General features: G+C 39.1%; 1 protein-coding gene across 2 annotated transcripts; it reads right to left on the bottom strand.

Annotated features, from left to right (window-relative positions):
- Positions 1-10,485: 10,485 nt before the first annotated feature.
- On the bottom strand, positions 10,486-15,108 carry LOC127977690 (leucine-rich repeat-containing protein 4-like). Of its 2 annotated transcripts, none has more exons than XM_052582695.1 (2): positions 13,777-15,108; positions 10,486-13,663 (listed from the first exon to the last, which is right to left on the bottom strand). In XM_052582695.1, exon 2 carries the CDS (start codon positions 13,540-13,542, stop codon positions 11,626-11,628), a length of 1,917 nt encoding a protein of 638 aa, XP_052438655.1. In that variant the 5' UTR covers positions 13,543-13,663; positions 13,777-15,108; the 3' UTR covers positions 10,486-11,625. The 2 variants fall into 2 exon arrangements, with proteins under 2 accessions (XP_052438655.1, XP_052438654.1); XM_052582694.1 differs by having other exon boundaries at positions 10,486-13,666.
- Positions 15,109-18,343: the final 3,235 nt, after the last annotated feature.

Genomic DNA, 18,343 nt, shown 5'->3' on the forward strand with positions numbered 1-18,343 from the left:
ATCTAATGGCATATGAACAGCTGGGGGTTAATAGCTGCCAGAGAATTGACTTGAATAAGCAGGGCACATCTCAGTGGTCTGGGGAATCAGCAGCACGCAGAACAATGCTTTTAAAAATTTGTGATCTTTGCTGAGATGGTGTACAGATGTGTGACACCTTGTCTAGGAAAGTTTTTGGCTGCTCAGACTTCCGCTGCCCATGCTGTATTTTTCAGTACATCATATTTTGACCTTTTCCTGGGAGTTTGAACTGTTTAGTGCCTGAGGCGATTCTGGAGGGCAGCGCTTAGAAAGACTAGTCACAACTTTCTTGCAGCCAGACAGAGAGTCACCTATAGAGAGCCTTCAAATGTATAACTCGGACATATCAGATGTGCTTTTTTTGTGGTATTCACCCCATGGTGTGGACTGAAATCACAAACACATCGCACTTTACTTTTGTGTGGTATTCACCCCATGGTGTGGACTGAAATCACAAACACATCGCACTTTACTTTTGTGTGGTATTCAACCCATGGTGTGGACTGAAATCACAAACACATCGCACTAACACAGTAAAGACACTGAGAACTTTCTCTTTCTTTGCCTACCTCTTTTAATCTCCAACCCTTTCTCTAAACTTCCCTCTAAATCTTGGTGAGCGGTTTGCAACTTTATGTGCCACTAACTTGCCACCATAAAATGGGAGGAGTAAAATGTATAAAAGTAAAAAAAAAAAAATATATATATATACATATATATATATATATATATATATATATATATATATATATATATATATATATATATATATATATATATATTAGTGGTGGGCATAGATTATTTTTTTTAAATCTAGGTTAATCTCACTGTGATCTTGAAATTAATCTAGATTAAAATGGCTCATTCAAATTCTGCCGAAGGCATTCAGAATATGTGTGTTACCCAGATAAAATTGACAAACAGTAAGTCTTTGAGAAGGGGTTTATCAAGCTAGGTGGTGCATTAGAAAAGGGGCTCATCTCCTGTTTCCAAAATGCATCACAAAGTGCTTGAAAAAGCTGTAAACTAATTCCACATTGCACAAGGTGCAAACAACCTTACCCCTGTTTCACACCAATGTTTAATTTTTCTTCAAGTTTGTAGGTGTCAAGGTACAGAAACCAAATAATTAAATGTAAAATAGCACTGGATAGTCTTCAATGTAAAAATGAAATATACAATCAAACCTACATTTATTCAGACACCTTCAACATTTCTCACATTATTACAGTTTTGCTATATATATCAAAAAATATATCTGGTGTCTGAATAATTTTTGGTTTGACTGTTAAAACTACAAATTTATTCAGTCAAGAGCAGTGAGTGATTTTCTTTCATTTTCTTGGATTAACATTACAGCAGCCAGTAGCTAAATTAGGCGCGGTCACTTTAAGAGACGATGAACGCATCCAATATAATACACATCCTATTTTTCTCCCCAACTGTTTACTTTTACTTAAGAAATAACTGACAGTTTTTTCGAGCATAATTTCCAAGGTGGATATTTTGACATATTTTATATGTATTTGTCGGCACAAGAGCAAAAATAAGCAAATTCGATGTTCAAGTGTTTTGAGTCGCCTTTCTCTGCGTGAGCCCTGAACACCAGAACACCGTGAGTACTGAATTGGGCTCTTTCACATCTTTTTGTTTGTTCAAACTGCGATTTGTATTTGTTCGTTCAGGTGCAGGAGAGACTTCGAGGAGAACTTCGCAGAAGAGAGCTCGGTTCAGTGTCGCTGTCCGTGATACGCGGCTCTCTCTCTCTCCGCACCGAACTCAGCGCGCGAGTAACCAGCTACTCAGTTGAAACAAGTGAAAAAGATAAGCTTTCACGACGATGTACAGCAGTGGCCAGTCAACTGTCCTGAGCATCTTTTTAGGCTGACCTCAGCCAGTTGGTTATATAAAATATCAAGGTGAAAGTCATCATAGCTTGCTTAGTATAGACCCAGCTCTCAACCCAACTTTGAGAATAGATTAACAGTGATAAATTTTTTTATCGCCCGATAAGAGTCTCGCGTTAACGCAGCACGTTAACGCCGATAACGGCCCACCACTAATATATAATACGAGCATGTGGGCTAACAGCTAAGCGATGGTTTTGAAAGTGATACATAAGTTTTGCCATTTTACAATGATGCAATGCTTTCAGAAAACCTTAATTATTAACCTTAAACATTAATTATTTAGATTTGTATAGATTTGTGTGGTTAACATGGTAATTGAAATATCTTCTGCTGTTAAATACGCTTAATCACAAAGGAAATGTCCCTGTAAGTACAGACGGTGTAGCCATGTACTGTTCAGGCTAGTTCACACTTACCCAACAAATACCAACATTCTAAAACTGGTTGTTGGATTTAGAATGAGTAATTTTTGTTACACTATGTCAACAGGTTTGAAATGCAATGGCACACACACACACACACACAAACCCAACTACAGTTGAAATTTGTTGGGTTAATAATATTCCACAGGTCTTGGTTAAATGAACTTGGTATATTTGCAGTATCCTGCCATATGCATCTCTAGTCTTGATATACAATATGGCAGAGTTCATGAGGAAGTCAGGCTGTCCGGGGCTTGATTAACCCAGCCATAAAGGACAGCTCGTTGCCGTGGTGAATGTCATTGAGGCCTCCGCTGCTGAAGTTCCCAAAGGGATCAGGGCTAATTGCAAATACAACCTTAGCATGGGACATTGCCTTGAGGAGACAGGGAAGTAGCGCTATACGCCTGTTAATGAAGCTACGGAGAACGGCGTCGCTCGGAAACTGTCGTTCGCTTCGAAATTGGGTGGCTGCAATTCAGCAGCTTCAATCATTTCGCTGATATATGCGGTATTCACCTAGATGATAATTAGATCTGTTTTAGAGAGGCGGTTAACGAAGTTACTGGAGTGTGAGAGTGCATGTGTGCAAACGAGCATAATCTGACTTTATGAAATGATAGACCAAAATAAAAACATTTTATTGAAAATTTTAATGAGTAAATAATAAAAATTGACATATTTTGCTGGATCAGTTTAGACAGCTCAGTCTCCCGTATTGTCTCACACATATAAAATACATTCACTCCCACACAAACATAAAAACGGCTGCGTCGAGGAAAACAAACACCCATCTAAGGAGGTCGTGTTGATTCAGTCAGTTTTCAAACATGTCGCGTACACTGCCGTGCCCTGTGTGGGTGCACTAGTGTTTCTCTCCCAGGGCCCCAAATGTGAGGATTAAGCTAAATGAGTTTGTCAGGTTCACTGTTTCAATCCCCTCTACTCAACAAAAGAAAAGGCACTTTTGGGATTTTAATATCCTTTGCTCTGCAATCCTGCTTTCTTGCAGCCAGCAGTTTATGAGGCTTATTTCCCCCCCTTTGCTGTGGCGAGATTAGTATAGGGCGAAGAAAGCAGTGTTTGAATTTTAAAAGCTGTAGGGTAAAATGGATTCCCCCTTTTTGATTTCTATCTTTTTGTTGTAATCAATCTTTCCACCAATTCCCTTTGTTCTCTCTTTCTGCTCAGACGATTTTTTTATTGATCTGATGACATTCACAAAAGCAGCTCACCTTAACACCGTATGTAGAGAGGAAAGCATGATTTGAATGACATGGTGAGTGTAACACTTTAAAGAGAAAAAAAACCTGACATTTCAACACACACAACACACAGAGCAAATCAATAGAGTGCATGTGTCACCCATATAACAGTGATGTGTATTGGCCTTTTGATTTGCGTTCTGTTGTGTGTGTCAGCCACACTGTTTATGCCCTGAGAGCTGCTATATTTGCTCCATATTTCCATTTTTATGACCACCCAGCTGCTCTGATTCTTTCTGAATCTTTCTCATTCCAATTCATCCATCTTCTACTCAGTCAGCAATTTCATCTTAATTAATTTTCAATCAATTTATAATTTCAAGAAGTAGATAAGTTTTGGAGCAGATTTCGAGAACTTTAACATTATATCACTTGCTCACCAGTGGATCCTCTGCAGTGAATGGGTGCCATCGGAATGAGAGTTCAAACAGCTGATAAAGCATCACGATCATCCACAACACAATTTTGGACAATTCATTAATGTCTTGTGAAGTGAAAAGCTGCATGTTTGTAATAAACAAATCCATCATGAAGATGTTTTTAGCTTCACATTGTTGCTTCTAGCTGAAATACGAATCCTCTATTCATAATATTGCTTTGTGCAGTGAAAAAGTTGTCTTGTCTGAATCAGGAGAGAAATATGCACAGATTAAGTACTGCTTATGGGAAAAATCAGTCTAAAACCTTCACTTCAAAGGATCCATTAGTGAGCAAGTGATGTAATTTCTCCAAATCTGTTCCAATGAAGAAGAAATCTCTTCTACATATTGGATGGCCTGAATATAAGTAAATTTATTATTTATTTTTATTTTTTTGTGTGTGTGAAATATTTTGTTCTTTGATTTATTAGCTTTGATATTTCATTTTATTTTTATTTACAATTATTTAATTAAATTTTATTTGATTCCGAATGCCAGGAAGTGGGACATTCTTTCAAAAACTGTACCAAGAAAATATTTTTACTTCCAGGATTGTAACCGTATGTTACTTGAGGTAATTTCATATAGAATTCATGAAAACAGTATGTTACATATAGTGTGTACGACATGGTATGCTGGTACATTCTGTAGGCTTTGCATTGGAGCATGTGAGTAGCTGCTAAGCAGTGCTTCTGGCAGGATAATATTTCAATGTTTTGCCACAGTAAAATGATGCAATGCTTTGATAAAACCTACTTAAGTTTTTTCACTTTTCTGGGATTTAAAGATGATGCTGGTGCTTTTTGTCTTCTTTGATATGTATAATTTATCTAAACTGCTTTGTGATAAGCCCTGAGACGAGATGTGTGTAGTATACATGAATTAGTTAGACGGGTTCTCAAGAGATCTGACTCAGGATCTCTGCTATGTTGAAAGCGGTAAGAACTGTGACATGTTGAGCAAACACTGAATCCCTGGCCTTGGTGCAGGCATTGGGTTCTCCTTCATATTTCATGTTTAGCTTCAGATTTTCTCTCTATCTCTTCCATATCTCTTTGTCTGTCTGCCATATTGACACAGATGTAGAACTTATCGCATGTTATGTTCTAAAGTCTGGGAGTTGTGGGCATGTTATCTATATTATGGTGTCAGAAAACTGAAAATTAAGTTGTAGTGTATGTTATATTGTTCTTTTGAGTCACAAAAAAGGTTTTTGGTGCTTTTGCACTCCTTTGATGTTCTAAAGAAAGAGTGAAGGAATGAGGAAAAATGGAAGGCTGCTACAGTAGTTGATGAAGTTGATCCATAACAGCTGATTGGAATCAGCCTTTGCATTAGACTATTAGAATGAGAGACATTGATACAGAAATACAGAGTGCATATACAGTTAATTTCATACCACAGATGTTCCATTATTTAATGAATGTTTCCCACTGATACGTTGGATTCCCCCTGATACAATTCTAATAGTTCTCACATTAATTAATTCTTCTGTTGTGTATGTCATTAACGCCCACAGCATTAGAGTGTTGAATCACAGTTGAATAACAGAATCACCTTCCATGGTGTTTATTGAAAGTGTGACACATTTTGTAGGAGTAGCTAGCCTGTACTAAATTTGATAAAATAAATAAAAAAAGCACAGCCATTTACGAATCGAGCATTATTGCACCAATTCATTTTTGTATTTTGTGATAATAGACACCAAGCTGTTAGTGTCAATAACAACCCACATGCACCGAAAGTGAGAGTATGAAAACCTTTTAAGCCAATAAAGTGCTTAGGCAAGTATTTAATTTATTAAAATAAATATTGGATAGCAAACAAGCAATTTCAATATTTTCAAATATGAATTATCAGATAGATATTGTATGTTTCTGCCATATACATAATATATATTTTAATGGGAAAATATATAATGACTTATATTATGTAGCTACATATGTAATAACAAATATTAATATTAAACCTATAAAGCTTGAGATTTAAGACTCCTCACATTTGCAAGTTTTGTTGTTGTTATTGTTGTTTTCTTGCTTTATCCATATTTGGAGATCTCTCCCTTCAGGAATGCTTTTCCATTGCTTATATCTTAAATGACAGCAGGTTAGAGCAGGTCAAATGAAACACCTAACACATTATAGACTACAACTAGTTTATGGCTGAAGTGTCACATGGGCTTGATGTGTGTATAGTAGCATTATGATTCCTCAGCAGCAAACGGTCGAGTAACCAATTTATCACTTTCACGTGATTCTTATTAAACACATGTGGTCACTTTGGATCAAACATAAAACCCACATGCACACTTGTCATCCAGCAGACTGCTGTGAATTGTGCAAGTTGATATGTGGAGTTTGAGCAAAGGAGACGCCAACCTTGAAGGTGGCACTTCTTCATCCATGAATGCTTCATTCATAACTCCTCAAATGTATCATAACTGGAAACCTTGAGGGGACCTTGAAAATTCCCTCTTTTCATCTATATTTTATAAAGCCTTGTCAGATGTAATTATGGTATGTTGGTATGTTCTTGTGAAAAATTCCGGGAATTTATTGGTGTGGTTTTCCTCTACCTCAAGGATGTTTATCGTCCGTTGGTTTGCATTTCGTCAGGGTCTGACGGCACTTAGCCACCGTGTTTGTTTTTGTCCTAAAAGCTTCATAAGCAACGGGAGGATTGGACTTTAAGTAAACAAACAAACAAGTTCAGTATTTCCAGGCAAGATAATCACGTAGGAGGCTGCAGAGGCCCCTGAATACACTCCTCATCCCTTTCCAAGTCATGCCGCCAATGCAACACCCACACACACACACTCGCGTTCCTTCTGATGGGCGTCGAATCTCGTACCTTGATCTTAGGTGGCTGGTTCTGTAAAACGCATCATCTTGTGAAGGGACTATGCTGCTAAAAGCATCTAGCGAATACAACAAAATCGCGCTAAATTAAACATTTCATTTTCTCCAAAATGGATTCGGACAAGCTTTTAATTTGTAAATCTGTCAGGGAGCATTGCGACAAGCATCCGTTACGGCTCTGCTTGTCCTCAAACAGAAATCAATAGGAGGAAATTCTAGCTGTCAGATTGTTTTTAAAAATGTAGGAAGGCAGCTCATTCCAGTTATCACTTCAGAATGAAAGCAGAACAATGTTGTTACATCCCTCAACAGAAAAAAACTGTGTTACAGATATATGATTAAACTCTCAGTGGGCATCTGTCTGCTGTCTGGACGTTCCTGGGGCACAGAGATACGGCCCTGCATTTTCTTTATCTGATGGTTCGATGGTGATATTTCCCGTACAACATTCTCTGTGCCTTAGTCTTTTGTTTTCTTGCACGGGGGTCGAGCAAAATATGTGAAAACAAATTCTAAATTATTAGTTCCCATTTAGTTCAAAGCAATTTACAAGACCACATTGTTTATCTTGAATCTAGTTCATGAATTACTTGATCCCAGATAACCAGAGTGCTACCAGCTTACTGTACATCCTCACACCCTTTCTGTGTTAATTTGGTTCGGATGTCGGGCTTAATGAAACCTCTCTTTCTAAGAATGCCAAGGTTTTTGTTTGAGAATGACACAATAACTTGTAGTACAAGCCCAATTAGAGCATGCTTGACTGATCGCATAGACTGTGTAAATGAAAAATCCGATCCTATGCTTAATGCATTTGAATAGGATAAAGCATTAATTATTTGACGTACTATATAAATATTAATGTAGAGGAATAAACAAACACCTTTCACAAGGTTCATTTTTGGTACCATACCTAATGCATTACCTACTAACAAATTGAACTTTATTGTAAAATGTTACAATTATTATGTTTTTTAGATTAAAATGTTTTATGTAGATGAACTTTTTTTTTTACAGTGTTTGATGCCCTAATCCATTACCTAATAATAAATCAAACCTTATGCTAAAGTGTTATCATTATTTTTTACATGGTAAAATGTTTTTAGATGAATATTCATGCAAATGAACAATCAAATTTTACAGTGTTTATTAATGAACCCCTAATGCATTACCTAATAATAAATTAAACCCGTATACTAAAGTGTTATCATTATTTTTGCATGGTAAAATGTTTTAGATGAATATTCATGCAAATGAACAATCAACTTTTACAGTGTTTATTAATGATCCCCTAATGCAATACCTAATAACAAATTAAACCTTAAACTAAAGTGTCATCATAATTTATTTTACGTTAAAATGTCTTAGATGAATATTAATTTAGATGAACAATCAACTTTTACTGCGTTTATTAATGATCTCCTAATGCATTCCGCAATAACAAATCTCATTCTAAAGCGTTCGACTCCTGCGCGTTTCAAAAATGTGTCATCATTGTGTGTTTCATCAAACAGAATGACTTTTAAAATTCATAGTCCGGTATAATGGATTTAATAGTTTGTTAATACTTTTAGAAATCTCGCCATTAATATCCAGTCAAACTTGCAATTAATTCAAACTATAGTTGGAGCAAAGCACTCTGGCATATTCTTCACCCCTTTTTCTTCTACTACCAAATCAAGAGAGCTAATCTTTATAACCTAGAAGAGGCCTCACCACTGTAATAACGGCAAACCAGCATGCCACTCACCCATGGCCAAGATGACCGTCAGAGCCCAGAACCATTGAAAGAAAAGCCCAGCCCTGCACAGACACTTCATTAACTGATAAGCATCTGGTGAGCTCTCTTCTCTAAGGTCCCTCTCCCTCTTCATCTCTATCTATCAGTCTACAGAAAGCTAATGTATCAGTCAGCAGAAGGAGGAGGGTGAGGGGAAAATGCGATCCTCAAATCTGTCAGGATAATTGTGCGACTGATAAGTCTCCCATGGAGAATCCATCAAAAGCCTTCCTCCATAGTGGTCTCACACTGTGCTAGTGTTGACGCAGGAAGTCAATAATGTCAATTAACGTAATAAAAAAGCAGAGGGGAAAAAAAAGGAATGAAAGTGATAAGCCTAATGGCGAAAAGCTGTTGTTGCTCAGATAGCACATGCTATTCCCATTAAAGATCAGATCCTGCATTGTTTTGAAGTCTAGAACTGAATTGAGAAATTGTGGTTTTACGTTGGTTGGAATGGTTTGGAAAAGACAGGAAACTGCTATACAGCTTCAACATCAACAGCTTTGTAAGGCTCATTTGCCTCTTTAAGTGGAATTCAGTTGAACTTGATCCTGTCATTATCATAAAAAAAAAAGAAAAGAAAAAAAAGATCTGGCATTTTGGCCAAACAAAGCCATTAAAAGCCATGTCACATCAACCAAGTCAGTGCAAGTCCTACAGACATTAAAGATTAAATTTACAAGCCTCATCATCCACAGATACAACACCGCAGTGTGCTATAAAGCCTCTTTCCTCTGAATAATGTAAAAACATAAGGACATGTAATGGTCTAAGGGTGTTTTTGTGTGTGTATCATTGCAGCAGTTTGGTTGTGGGTGTTTGCTCTGGCCTGGCTATGTTCTCCAAGACAAGTAAATTGATGTGTGTGAGGGAGGTAAAGGAAGGGTTACTGCAGGCTCAGATCTGAAGATGCCCTTGCCCCTGATTACAGCCTGCCCACACTCTTCCCCCCTTGCTAAATGTGTACAGCATACTGGCACATTAGTGTCCATTGGAGCCGAAAAATTCTCCTACTTTGCATGACACCAAGAGAAAATACCTCAATTATTTGTTGCAATATATTCGACACATGCTGAGTTTATGATGAATGTTATGGTAAAATATTTTTTTTTATAAAAAATATATATAAAAATAATGTCTCTTTAACATTTCAGTGCAATCCCTTGCCAGAATAAAGCTGCTGACATTAAGGAAAACAATACTAAATTTTTCTTTCTTTCTTTTTTTTTTTTTTTTTTTTTGGAATTAAACAAACATTCTTGTTGTAAATTTATTTTAGATTATTCAAGACCTCAGGAAGGTTGAATGTTCCATCAGAAATCAACCTAAATCATAACCCTTAAATGCTTCTCTTCCAACTCTCCCTCTCAACCTCTAATTTGGTGGATGTAGCAGGTTAAGCAGATCAATAAAGGATTAAATGCTGCACTCAACATAACATATGCAAGCACACTGATTCCTGAGCTTTGAACGAGGCACGTCAAACTACTATAAATGAACATAGCTCATGTTTCAAATAACATTTCATCATTAGGCACTGCATCAGGAAACAAGGCTGATGAGTTTGTGTGTGCATCTATGTGTGTGTGTGAACAAGCCCATCAAATACCTATTCAGAATTAGGATGTCACCACATTACTGTAGCCAGAAATTTCACCATGTGACAGCTCATTGCAGTATAATTCACTGTATCAGTGAAATCAATTTTTCTGAGACAGAAAAGCAAAGTATTGGCTGCTTCTGTGGTTGTCAGAATTTAATAATTAAGTAAATGTCCTGAGGTTGAAAAAAAGACAAAAGTTAGGAGTTTAGTTTAGAGAAATACAAACCAAATGTTTTCTTTTTATTGTTTTAACCTCTGTAGACTCCTCATAAAAATAGTGCTGCTCAAAATAAGGACAAAGAAAATTGCTGTTGGAACGATCGCAATAAAGGAAAGCCCATAATTCACACATTCATTTGAATCCTTTTATGAATAAAGAAACTGTGAAACCATGTTAATGTGAACCTGCAGCAATCCATCCAGTCACTGCAACCTTCTTGTGAGTCTTGCAAACTAACATCCAGGTGAGCCCTTGCACTACTAATCTGAAGCAACTGTTGTAATGCGTTTACTAAATTAGCCCTAAAAGCCACTCAAATCATAATTAACGCAGTACAGGATCTGAAAGGAACAGGAAAAAGCAATCAATATCCAACTCCTGAAACTGGATGGATAGTCTGGATAGTCAATCCGATTTCTCAAAAACAAGAGGAACATCAGAGTAATAGTCAGAAGGTTAAACTCAAAAAGCAAGCAGGATGTCTGTTCTGGAAACGTACTGTTAAACGCTTGGTGCAAAACTATGGCGCAGCCCAAAAAAACATTTGGCTGAGAACTGCAGAACAGCAGACTCTGTAAATCCAGCTGCTTTCATTCTCTCTTGGTGTCCTTCCTGGGTTTTGCAATGTTTTGTCTCCTATCTCTTAAGCCAGTCTCTTTTATTGCAAGTATAACATTTGGCACAATACAAATTCTTGGTGCTTTTAGAAGATAAGCCTTTAAAGATCAATCAGTGGACAGTTACTTAGAAAGTTCTCTGTATAAATGGGACTTGACTGCATCATATACAGCATGGTCTAAAAATCACAGTTTGCTCCTTTTCAAACAAATCTGTCTTCGTTTGCAATGTCGTATCAGCATCGTCACATTTTCCCATCTTAAATAGGAGTTACAAGTTAGAAAATAGTAAATTCATTTTTATATAATCTGTTTCCTGTATCATCCCATAGTGGATTGATTTATATATTTATATTAATATATTTATGTATAAGCATGTACAAGAAAACCAGTCTCATTTTTGCACTGCGTACAAAAGTATTTGCTGTCTTTTTCTGTTGGGCATTCTATTGCATGTTTTTATGATGAACAGAATAAAAGACAGAGCAGGAGAAGGCGGTAGGCATGTTATATCTGTGTTTCCTGTACCTTCTCCTTTGTGTGAGTTTTGATCGGGTAGGGTTCAGGGATAGTGCTGATGGTTGTTTTGCGAGGATCGAGCAGGGTGTTATTCTCTTCCCAGGGAGCAGAGTGTGCTGATCTGTAGGAGCTGTGTTTGTAGGTGCTGTTGTGATCTCTCAGGCTAACTAACATCATTCCACTTTCACCTGGTATACATGTCATTCTATGGGTGGTAGGAGCATCGTCTTTGATCTGAAAGGCCTCTATAGTCCCAACCGTGCTCCTTTGCTGGTGCCGTTTACGTAGCTTATAGAAAGCTATGAGCATAACAGCAGCAAGCAGGGTGACTGCCACGAAGCACCCAATGATAATCTTAGTTGTCTTCATGACCTCATCAAGACTGGCAGGTGGGCTTGTTGTTCCGCGTACAGTCGGCACAGAGACCTGTCGAGGTGTCTGAAGTAAAACGGTCGGCGTAGAGATAAAAACTGGCTGAAAGACGGAGGGGGAGGCGGTTACCGTCTTTGGCTTGATCACTTCCTGTGAGGTGGGCTCCACTTCCTCCACTGTCACCGTGGTGAAGTAACTCAGGTTAGAAGTGTTGAGCTCAGCTGCAGTCACATTCAGGTAGGCTGAAGCATTGGAGTTGCCAGCCATGTTGGTGACCATGCAGGTGTACACACCTGTGTCTGCTGGCAGCACATTGGAGAAGTTTAACGTCCCGTCATTAAGCACTGATATCCGTGGGTGATTAGAGCCATGGGTCAAAACTGTTCCATTAGGCAGGAGCCACCTAACTGACGACATGGGGGCTGTGCGACATTTCAGCTCAGCTACACGTTCAGCGGAGATGTTAAGATCCCTTGGGGCATCCAGGATTACAGGTGCTGAACACTGGAAAGTGCTCTGGTCCACCTCCACCAGGTAGCGTCCACGCAGGTAAGCAGGAGTGTGGCAGCGTCCACAACAGGTGGAATTAGTGGGAATGTACTCCCTCAGCCACCAGGCCAGCCACACGACATCACAGTTACAATGCCAGGGGTTGTGGTGCAAATGGAGTTCCACAAGGTAACTCAAGGGTGCGAAAAGGTCATGGGGCAAAGAGCTAAGGTTATTATGAGCCAGGTTGAGCTCAACCAAGGCTGTGACATCATCAAACGCATTTCTCTCTATGGTGGTGATCCGAGAGTTCATAATCCACAGCTTTTTCAGGGATTTCAAACCCCTGAAGGACCCAGGTTTTATCTCTGGGAAATAGTTTTCAGACATCTCTAGCTCCTCCAGCCCTACCAAAGGGGTCAGGGCTGGCATCTCCCGCAGGTTACACATTCCAAGGTTTAAGTATTTCAAGTTGTATAATCCCTCAAAAGCACCCTCAGAAATATACTCCAGCTTCTTTGACTCTCCCAGATCTAGACGCATTAGAGAGGGAACACGGTTGAATGCGTAGGAAGGTATGCTTTCAATAGGGTTGTTCCTGAGCCATAATTCCCGCAGTTTAGACAAGTACTCAAAAGCACCACTTGGGATCACTGTCAATCGGTTGTCGAACAGCTCCAGTGTGGTGAGACTGTTGAGGCCACTGAAGGCCCCCACTTCGATCTGCCGAATAGAGTTCCTTCCCAGTTGTAGCACCTCCAGGTGATGGAGGTGTTGAAAGGTGCCAGCTTCAATTGTCTCTATGCTGTTCTCCATCAGGTTTAAATGCCTAGTGGTGGCAGGAATGCCTGGGGGCACTCGAACCAGGCTACGCCTGGTGCACACCACCTTAACGAACTGGTTACCACAGGAGCAAACACCAGGGCACGTCAGTGGTCCGGAGGGGGCGGCGCGCACACTCCACGATTGCACCATGAGGTAGACTGCACAGAGCAGGGCTGCGTTGCAGGCACGGTGCACAGTTACCTGCCACAAGAGACTCATGATGTGCAGCGTTCATAATTCAACATCGCGTGTGGATTTGGCTGGGGTACGGAGAACAGTGGCCCTACCCTGGTTTGAGCAAGACTCTGCATCTGTTTGCCATTGACAGTGCAGGATGGTTCTGCTTTAAACACAGAGAGAGAAAGAGAGGGACAGACGGGGGCAGAAAAATATGAGTGAAGAAGGGAAAAAGGAGACCTATAGAATACATATGTTGAAATAGAATGCACCTACCTCATTAGCTCGGAGTTGTCCTTAGAATAATCCTTTATTTTGAAGCAAAACCCCAGCACTGTTCAGGCATGTTTCCCACTAAGATCACTGCACAGCATTTTCAGCTTTTTCTTTCATAAAAGTAATCTGGATCGTGAACTGATTTGCCAAAATGGCCCCTATTAATTCCAGTGAGAAGTGGCATTCAGTTAAACTGGTTCAAGAGGTAAGGCCCAGTTAGCTAAGCAGGTGCACGGATCCAGTCAGCTTGGAAAAGATCTCCTCTCAGTTCCCCCATTAAGTGTCCTTGGAAGGCGATGCTGAATAGCACTGAACAATTTTCACAAGACTCCATTGCCGAAGTACATGCACATTAAGCTAAGAAAAAATATAAAAAGAGAAAAAGGAGAAAACAGAAGAGGGGAAAAAAAATCCCACAGTCTTTTCAGATTCGTCTTTCTCCTAAACTAAGCCGTTTTTTTTTTTCCTTTTTTTTTAGTTTGCCATCATCCACCCCCCACTACACTTGTTCAGCTGATTAGCCGTGCGTTGATGAATCCAAAAAGGCTAACAGACATACACTGCGGTCATTCCGTCTTGCTTTTTTAACTCAGTCCTCGCTCCTGTCTATCGCTGAAGCAGCTGCGGACTGCCGCGTACACAGTTAGCAATAATCCATCAATTTCTCCAGAGGGGGGCTCGGGGGTGGTGTTGCGGGAGCAGAAGGGGGGAGGTGGGAAAGAGGACGGGGGGAGCAGCAGCAACAGCAGCGCAGCAGTGGTGAAGCTCTCTCCCTATCCGCTGATCGTTTGCTTCTCGTGCGTTCTCTCTCACTCTTTCTCTGTCTGGCTTCCTCTCTTTCCTTCTTCTCAGTGTCAGAAAAAAAATTGATTGATGCAGCCGTGTGACGTGTGGATAATTTCAGAGAGATACCTTGCAGAGGATTCCGTAGTTTGCCCTCCCTCCCCCCATTGTGGATCCTGCGGTATTCCTTTATTTTTCCTTGTCTTGAGGTAGTAAGTTGTGGCAGTTCGCCTGCTCTGTCCGTGAGGCTGCGGGTTGGCAACAACTCTGCAGTGGGAGGTGGGCAGCAGAAAAGCACTCGAGGGAGAGAGAGAGAGACGCACAAACACGCTCGCGCACACGCGTGGCAGAGAAGACCATCAACGGCAAGAGTAGCAAGCGGTCCTTACCTCCAGTGCTCACCCTCTTCTCTATATTTCTCTCTGTGTGACTGGGTTGCAGGCGGCAGAGTCTTTCTCCTCCTTTTGTCCTTCAGTGGAAACGTGAATGTACTGCTGACGCATCCCGCTCAGAGCAGTGCATTGGTTTGATGCAGTGTTCTTGTGTATTAACACATTCTCCCCCTCCTCGCCTAGTGTACTGCCTCTCTCTCTCAGACGCTCACACACCAATACACTCTCTAAGTCTTCCTGGTTCACTTTTCAATCTTTTTTCCTTCTCATTCTTTGACTCTTTTTGTCTCTACTTACATCCTTTCTTTCTATCCTCATTATTTTTTCTCCTTCACCTCTTTCCAAACTTTCCTCTTATACTGTCTTATAGATACTCTTCCAATTCTTTTCTCACATTTTCCTTGTTAATCTCTTTTGCTCTCATTTTTCCTATCCTTCTGACGTTCTTGTTCCTCTCGCAACCTTTCTGTAGTTTGTACTAGTTTTTTAATGGCACCGTTTTAAAATTGTTATTTAAGAAATAAGTGATGCTTTTTGGAAATACAAATGTGTAAAGAACATTTCTATTAAGAATGCATCTTCATACTTTAATTTGTGTACTCCAGATGAAAACAGACAAGCAAATGAAGACAGGCATGAAGCTATAGAAGGCTCTCCAGGATCACCATCTTTGTGAAAATGCTGACTCTGCTAGCATTGGCTGGCCAGTCTTAAGGGACACCAGAAAAGCACAGACTAGTGAGAAAGAAGCAGAAAAAGCTTAATGAGAAGAGTGTGGTATGATGAGACAACAAAGCAGCTTAAGTAAAGAAATAAGTCAAATAAATGTGTGCTAAAATTACAAACCTTGAATGAGAGAATTTCACATTTCCCTGCCACAGTGTATGTGGTAAATGGCACTTCCATAATTTAGAATTTGTTAGTAATACAGCACTGTAAAATGTGCATCATTTAGTTACATCAAGGGTCAAATCAAATAGAAATAGCATTTTTAAAGTTAAAACCTGCACACTTTCTTTGTGTGTGCACTGTACAGGCCTGATATAAAGAATGTTTTTGCTCAGGTGGCCGAAATGTCCGCCTGATAGAGAAAAGTTTTGCTCACCAAGAAAAAAATGAGAGGGAACATTGATCTGGCATTGACACCTATCAGTGTGGATGTATTATTGCACAAGCTAATGTTTTCAGTTAATAGGTTAAAAAGTTTCAAGTAATAGGTTACTGATATATTATTGTATATTAATTTTCAGTAGTATCGAGCTGGTCATGTGATCTCAAAATACCTGCTCCCATCAGGCAACCAGTTCCATATAAATCCAGTCAGATTTAATGAGGTATTTTTCATGTTATGTGAGTGTACATGATTTTAAACACATTTTCAACAGTCCATTTTCTTTGTGCAAAACTTTTTTAATGAGGAAAAAATATTATACTATTGTACCTGTCTACAAACATTTGTACATTTGAGCCTAAGTAGTAATTAAAGTGCTAATCTGTTATGTTTTCCCTTTCATGCAGAAGCATTTATAATACACAAATTATAAGCAAATAAATCTCACTTGAAATAAAACTAAACAAACGTCCTCATGTGACCTCACACTCACATTTTTCTCATGCTTCCAGCGGTTTTATATGTACAGGCTTTAGACCACTAAACTGGCCTTCAGTGCTTCTGTCATCTGGAGAATGAGCAGCAGCACTAGGTGACATCACACAAGAGACCGCTCTCTCAGGGGTCTTAACACATCAGGAGCCCAGCTGAGATCAGTCAGGAACACTGCTGCTCACATCAGCACACCCATGTTAGCCAGACCTTACATTCACACTCCATGCTTCACCGCAAATATGAACTGTTTGGACGTGGGGTATACATTTACACAGTTGTACAGTCAAGTGGTGACTTTATTCATCCATCCAACCAAATCACTTTTCATAATATTGTCCAGCACCTCTACATTCTAGCCTTCAGAGGAAGTGACATTTTTGAATCCTCTGCACCGGACCGAAAACACTTTAAACTGCACTTTTTTTTTTAAATCCAGAACCGATGATGGGAAGCACTTTCACTTTTATTTGTTATGGTTGCCGGATAGAGCTGCCAAATGCACAGAATGGTGCTTTTGGATGGTGTCTTATCATCTGTTACAGAGTAAGATGAAGAGTCATAGCACTGTTGGCTGAAGCACCATGGAGATTTTGCACACCAGGGAGCTGTATGTATTATCCTAATCTGGGTGTACGGCCAATGCTTTGACCCCCCATCCTCCCCCCCATTTAACAACTCACCAGTGGAGGTAATTGATGTCGATGGTGCAGATCCCAGTGCTAATATCATTATAGAGGTCGTATGCATTGAAAGGTCAGGATGGAGCATGTGATTCTTCTACGATTCGCTCCACTTCACAGCTAGCTGCTGAGTTTATTGGAGGTGTCAAACGCCAACCATACAGTAAAGCAGCAAGGCAGGAATGCTACACTTGCTGAAGAGACTTAGACTAATGAATGTACGAGGCGATTGCATTTTTCCTTCCTGCCTGACTACTACAAATCTGCAATTTATCTTTTAGCGTAAGCAATATTTGCTATGTTATCAATTCACTCTATCTGCAATAACACAAAACTGGTGTAAAAAATATTAATGAATAGCTGCCATACTGTGCTTGTTCTTTTAGACTTTGTTCATTACGCAGTGTAAAAATAGCATTTTTATGTTCAGTCATTCAATTATTTCATATTTTCTTCACTCTGGCTTATTTGTGCTTAAATCAACTTTGTTGTACAGTAATTGTCCTCATTTTGAAGTATTGAGAGAGCTAGCTGTACATAGAAAAAAGTCGAGATATTTTAGTACCTAATACCTATTACCTAATAATTATTTTTAATTGGGAAAATCTACTAGCCAAAAATGTTCTTTTTAGTGTCATATGATATTGTAAAAGAGCGTGGCTCTCTCAGGGGATTTGTGATCAAATATTTCCTCCTTCACAGAGATATCATCACAGTTGAAAGCCTTCAAGTGTTTTTTTTTTTTGTTTTTTTCTCCCTAATAAGTAGTGATATTCATTTGAGTTGTTAATTTGATCCTCACAATCATTAATAAATCTTTAGAAAATAAGAAAAATAGAAAATAACACAATTTTTTACATAAAAAATGAATGCTTGATCATGCCCCTTGACTTGTACATACATTCTATAATAAGAGATGTTAATTTGAAAGCTTTTCTTACATATTCAATATGCAGCTAATTGCGATTCAAGTGATTAAACAATCAGAATATCATGTAATTAATTTGATAAATTTTTTTCTAATCAATTGACAATCCCAATATTACTGTATGGACCACAAAATGAACACATTAGCTTTGCTGCAATGACTGAAGTAACAAAACTTT

The sequence above is a fragment of the Carassius gibelio genome, chromosome B18, assembly GCF_023724105.1.
Source record: "Carassius gibelio isolate Cgi1373 ecotype wild population from Czech Republic chromosome B18, carGib1.2-hapl.c, whole genome shotgun sequence".
NCBI classification, from domain to species: Eukaryota; Metazoa; Chordata; class Actinopteri; order Cypriniformes; family Cyprinidae; genus Carassius; species Carassius gibelio.

Coding starts and splice junctions, on each gene's coding strand:
- LOC127977690 (XM_052582695.1), bottom strand. CDS start 13,542: ATGAGTCTCTTGTGGCAGGTAACTGTGCACCGTGCCTGCAACGCAGCC.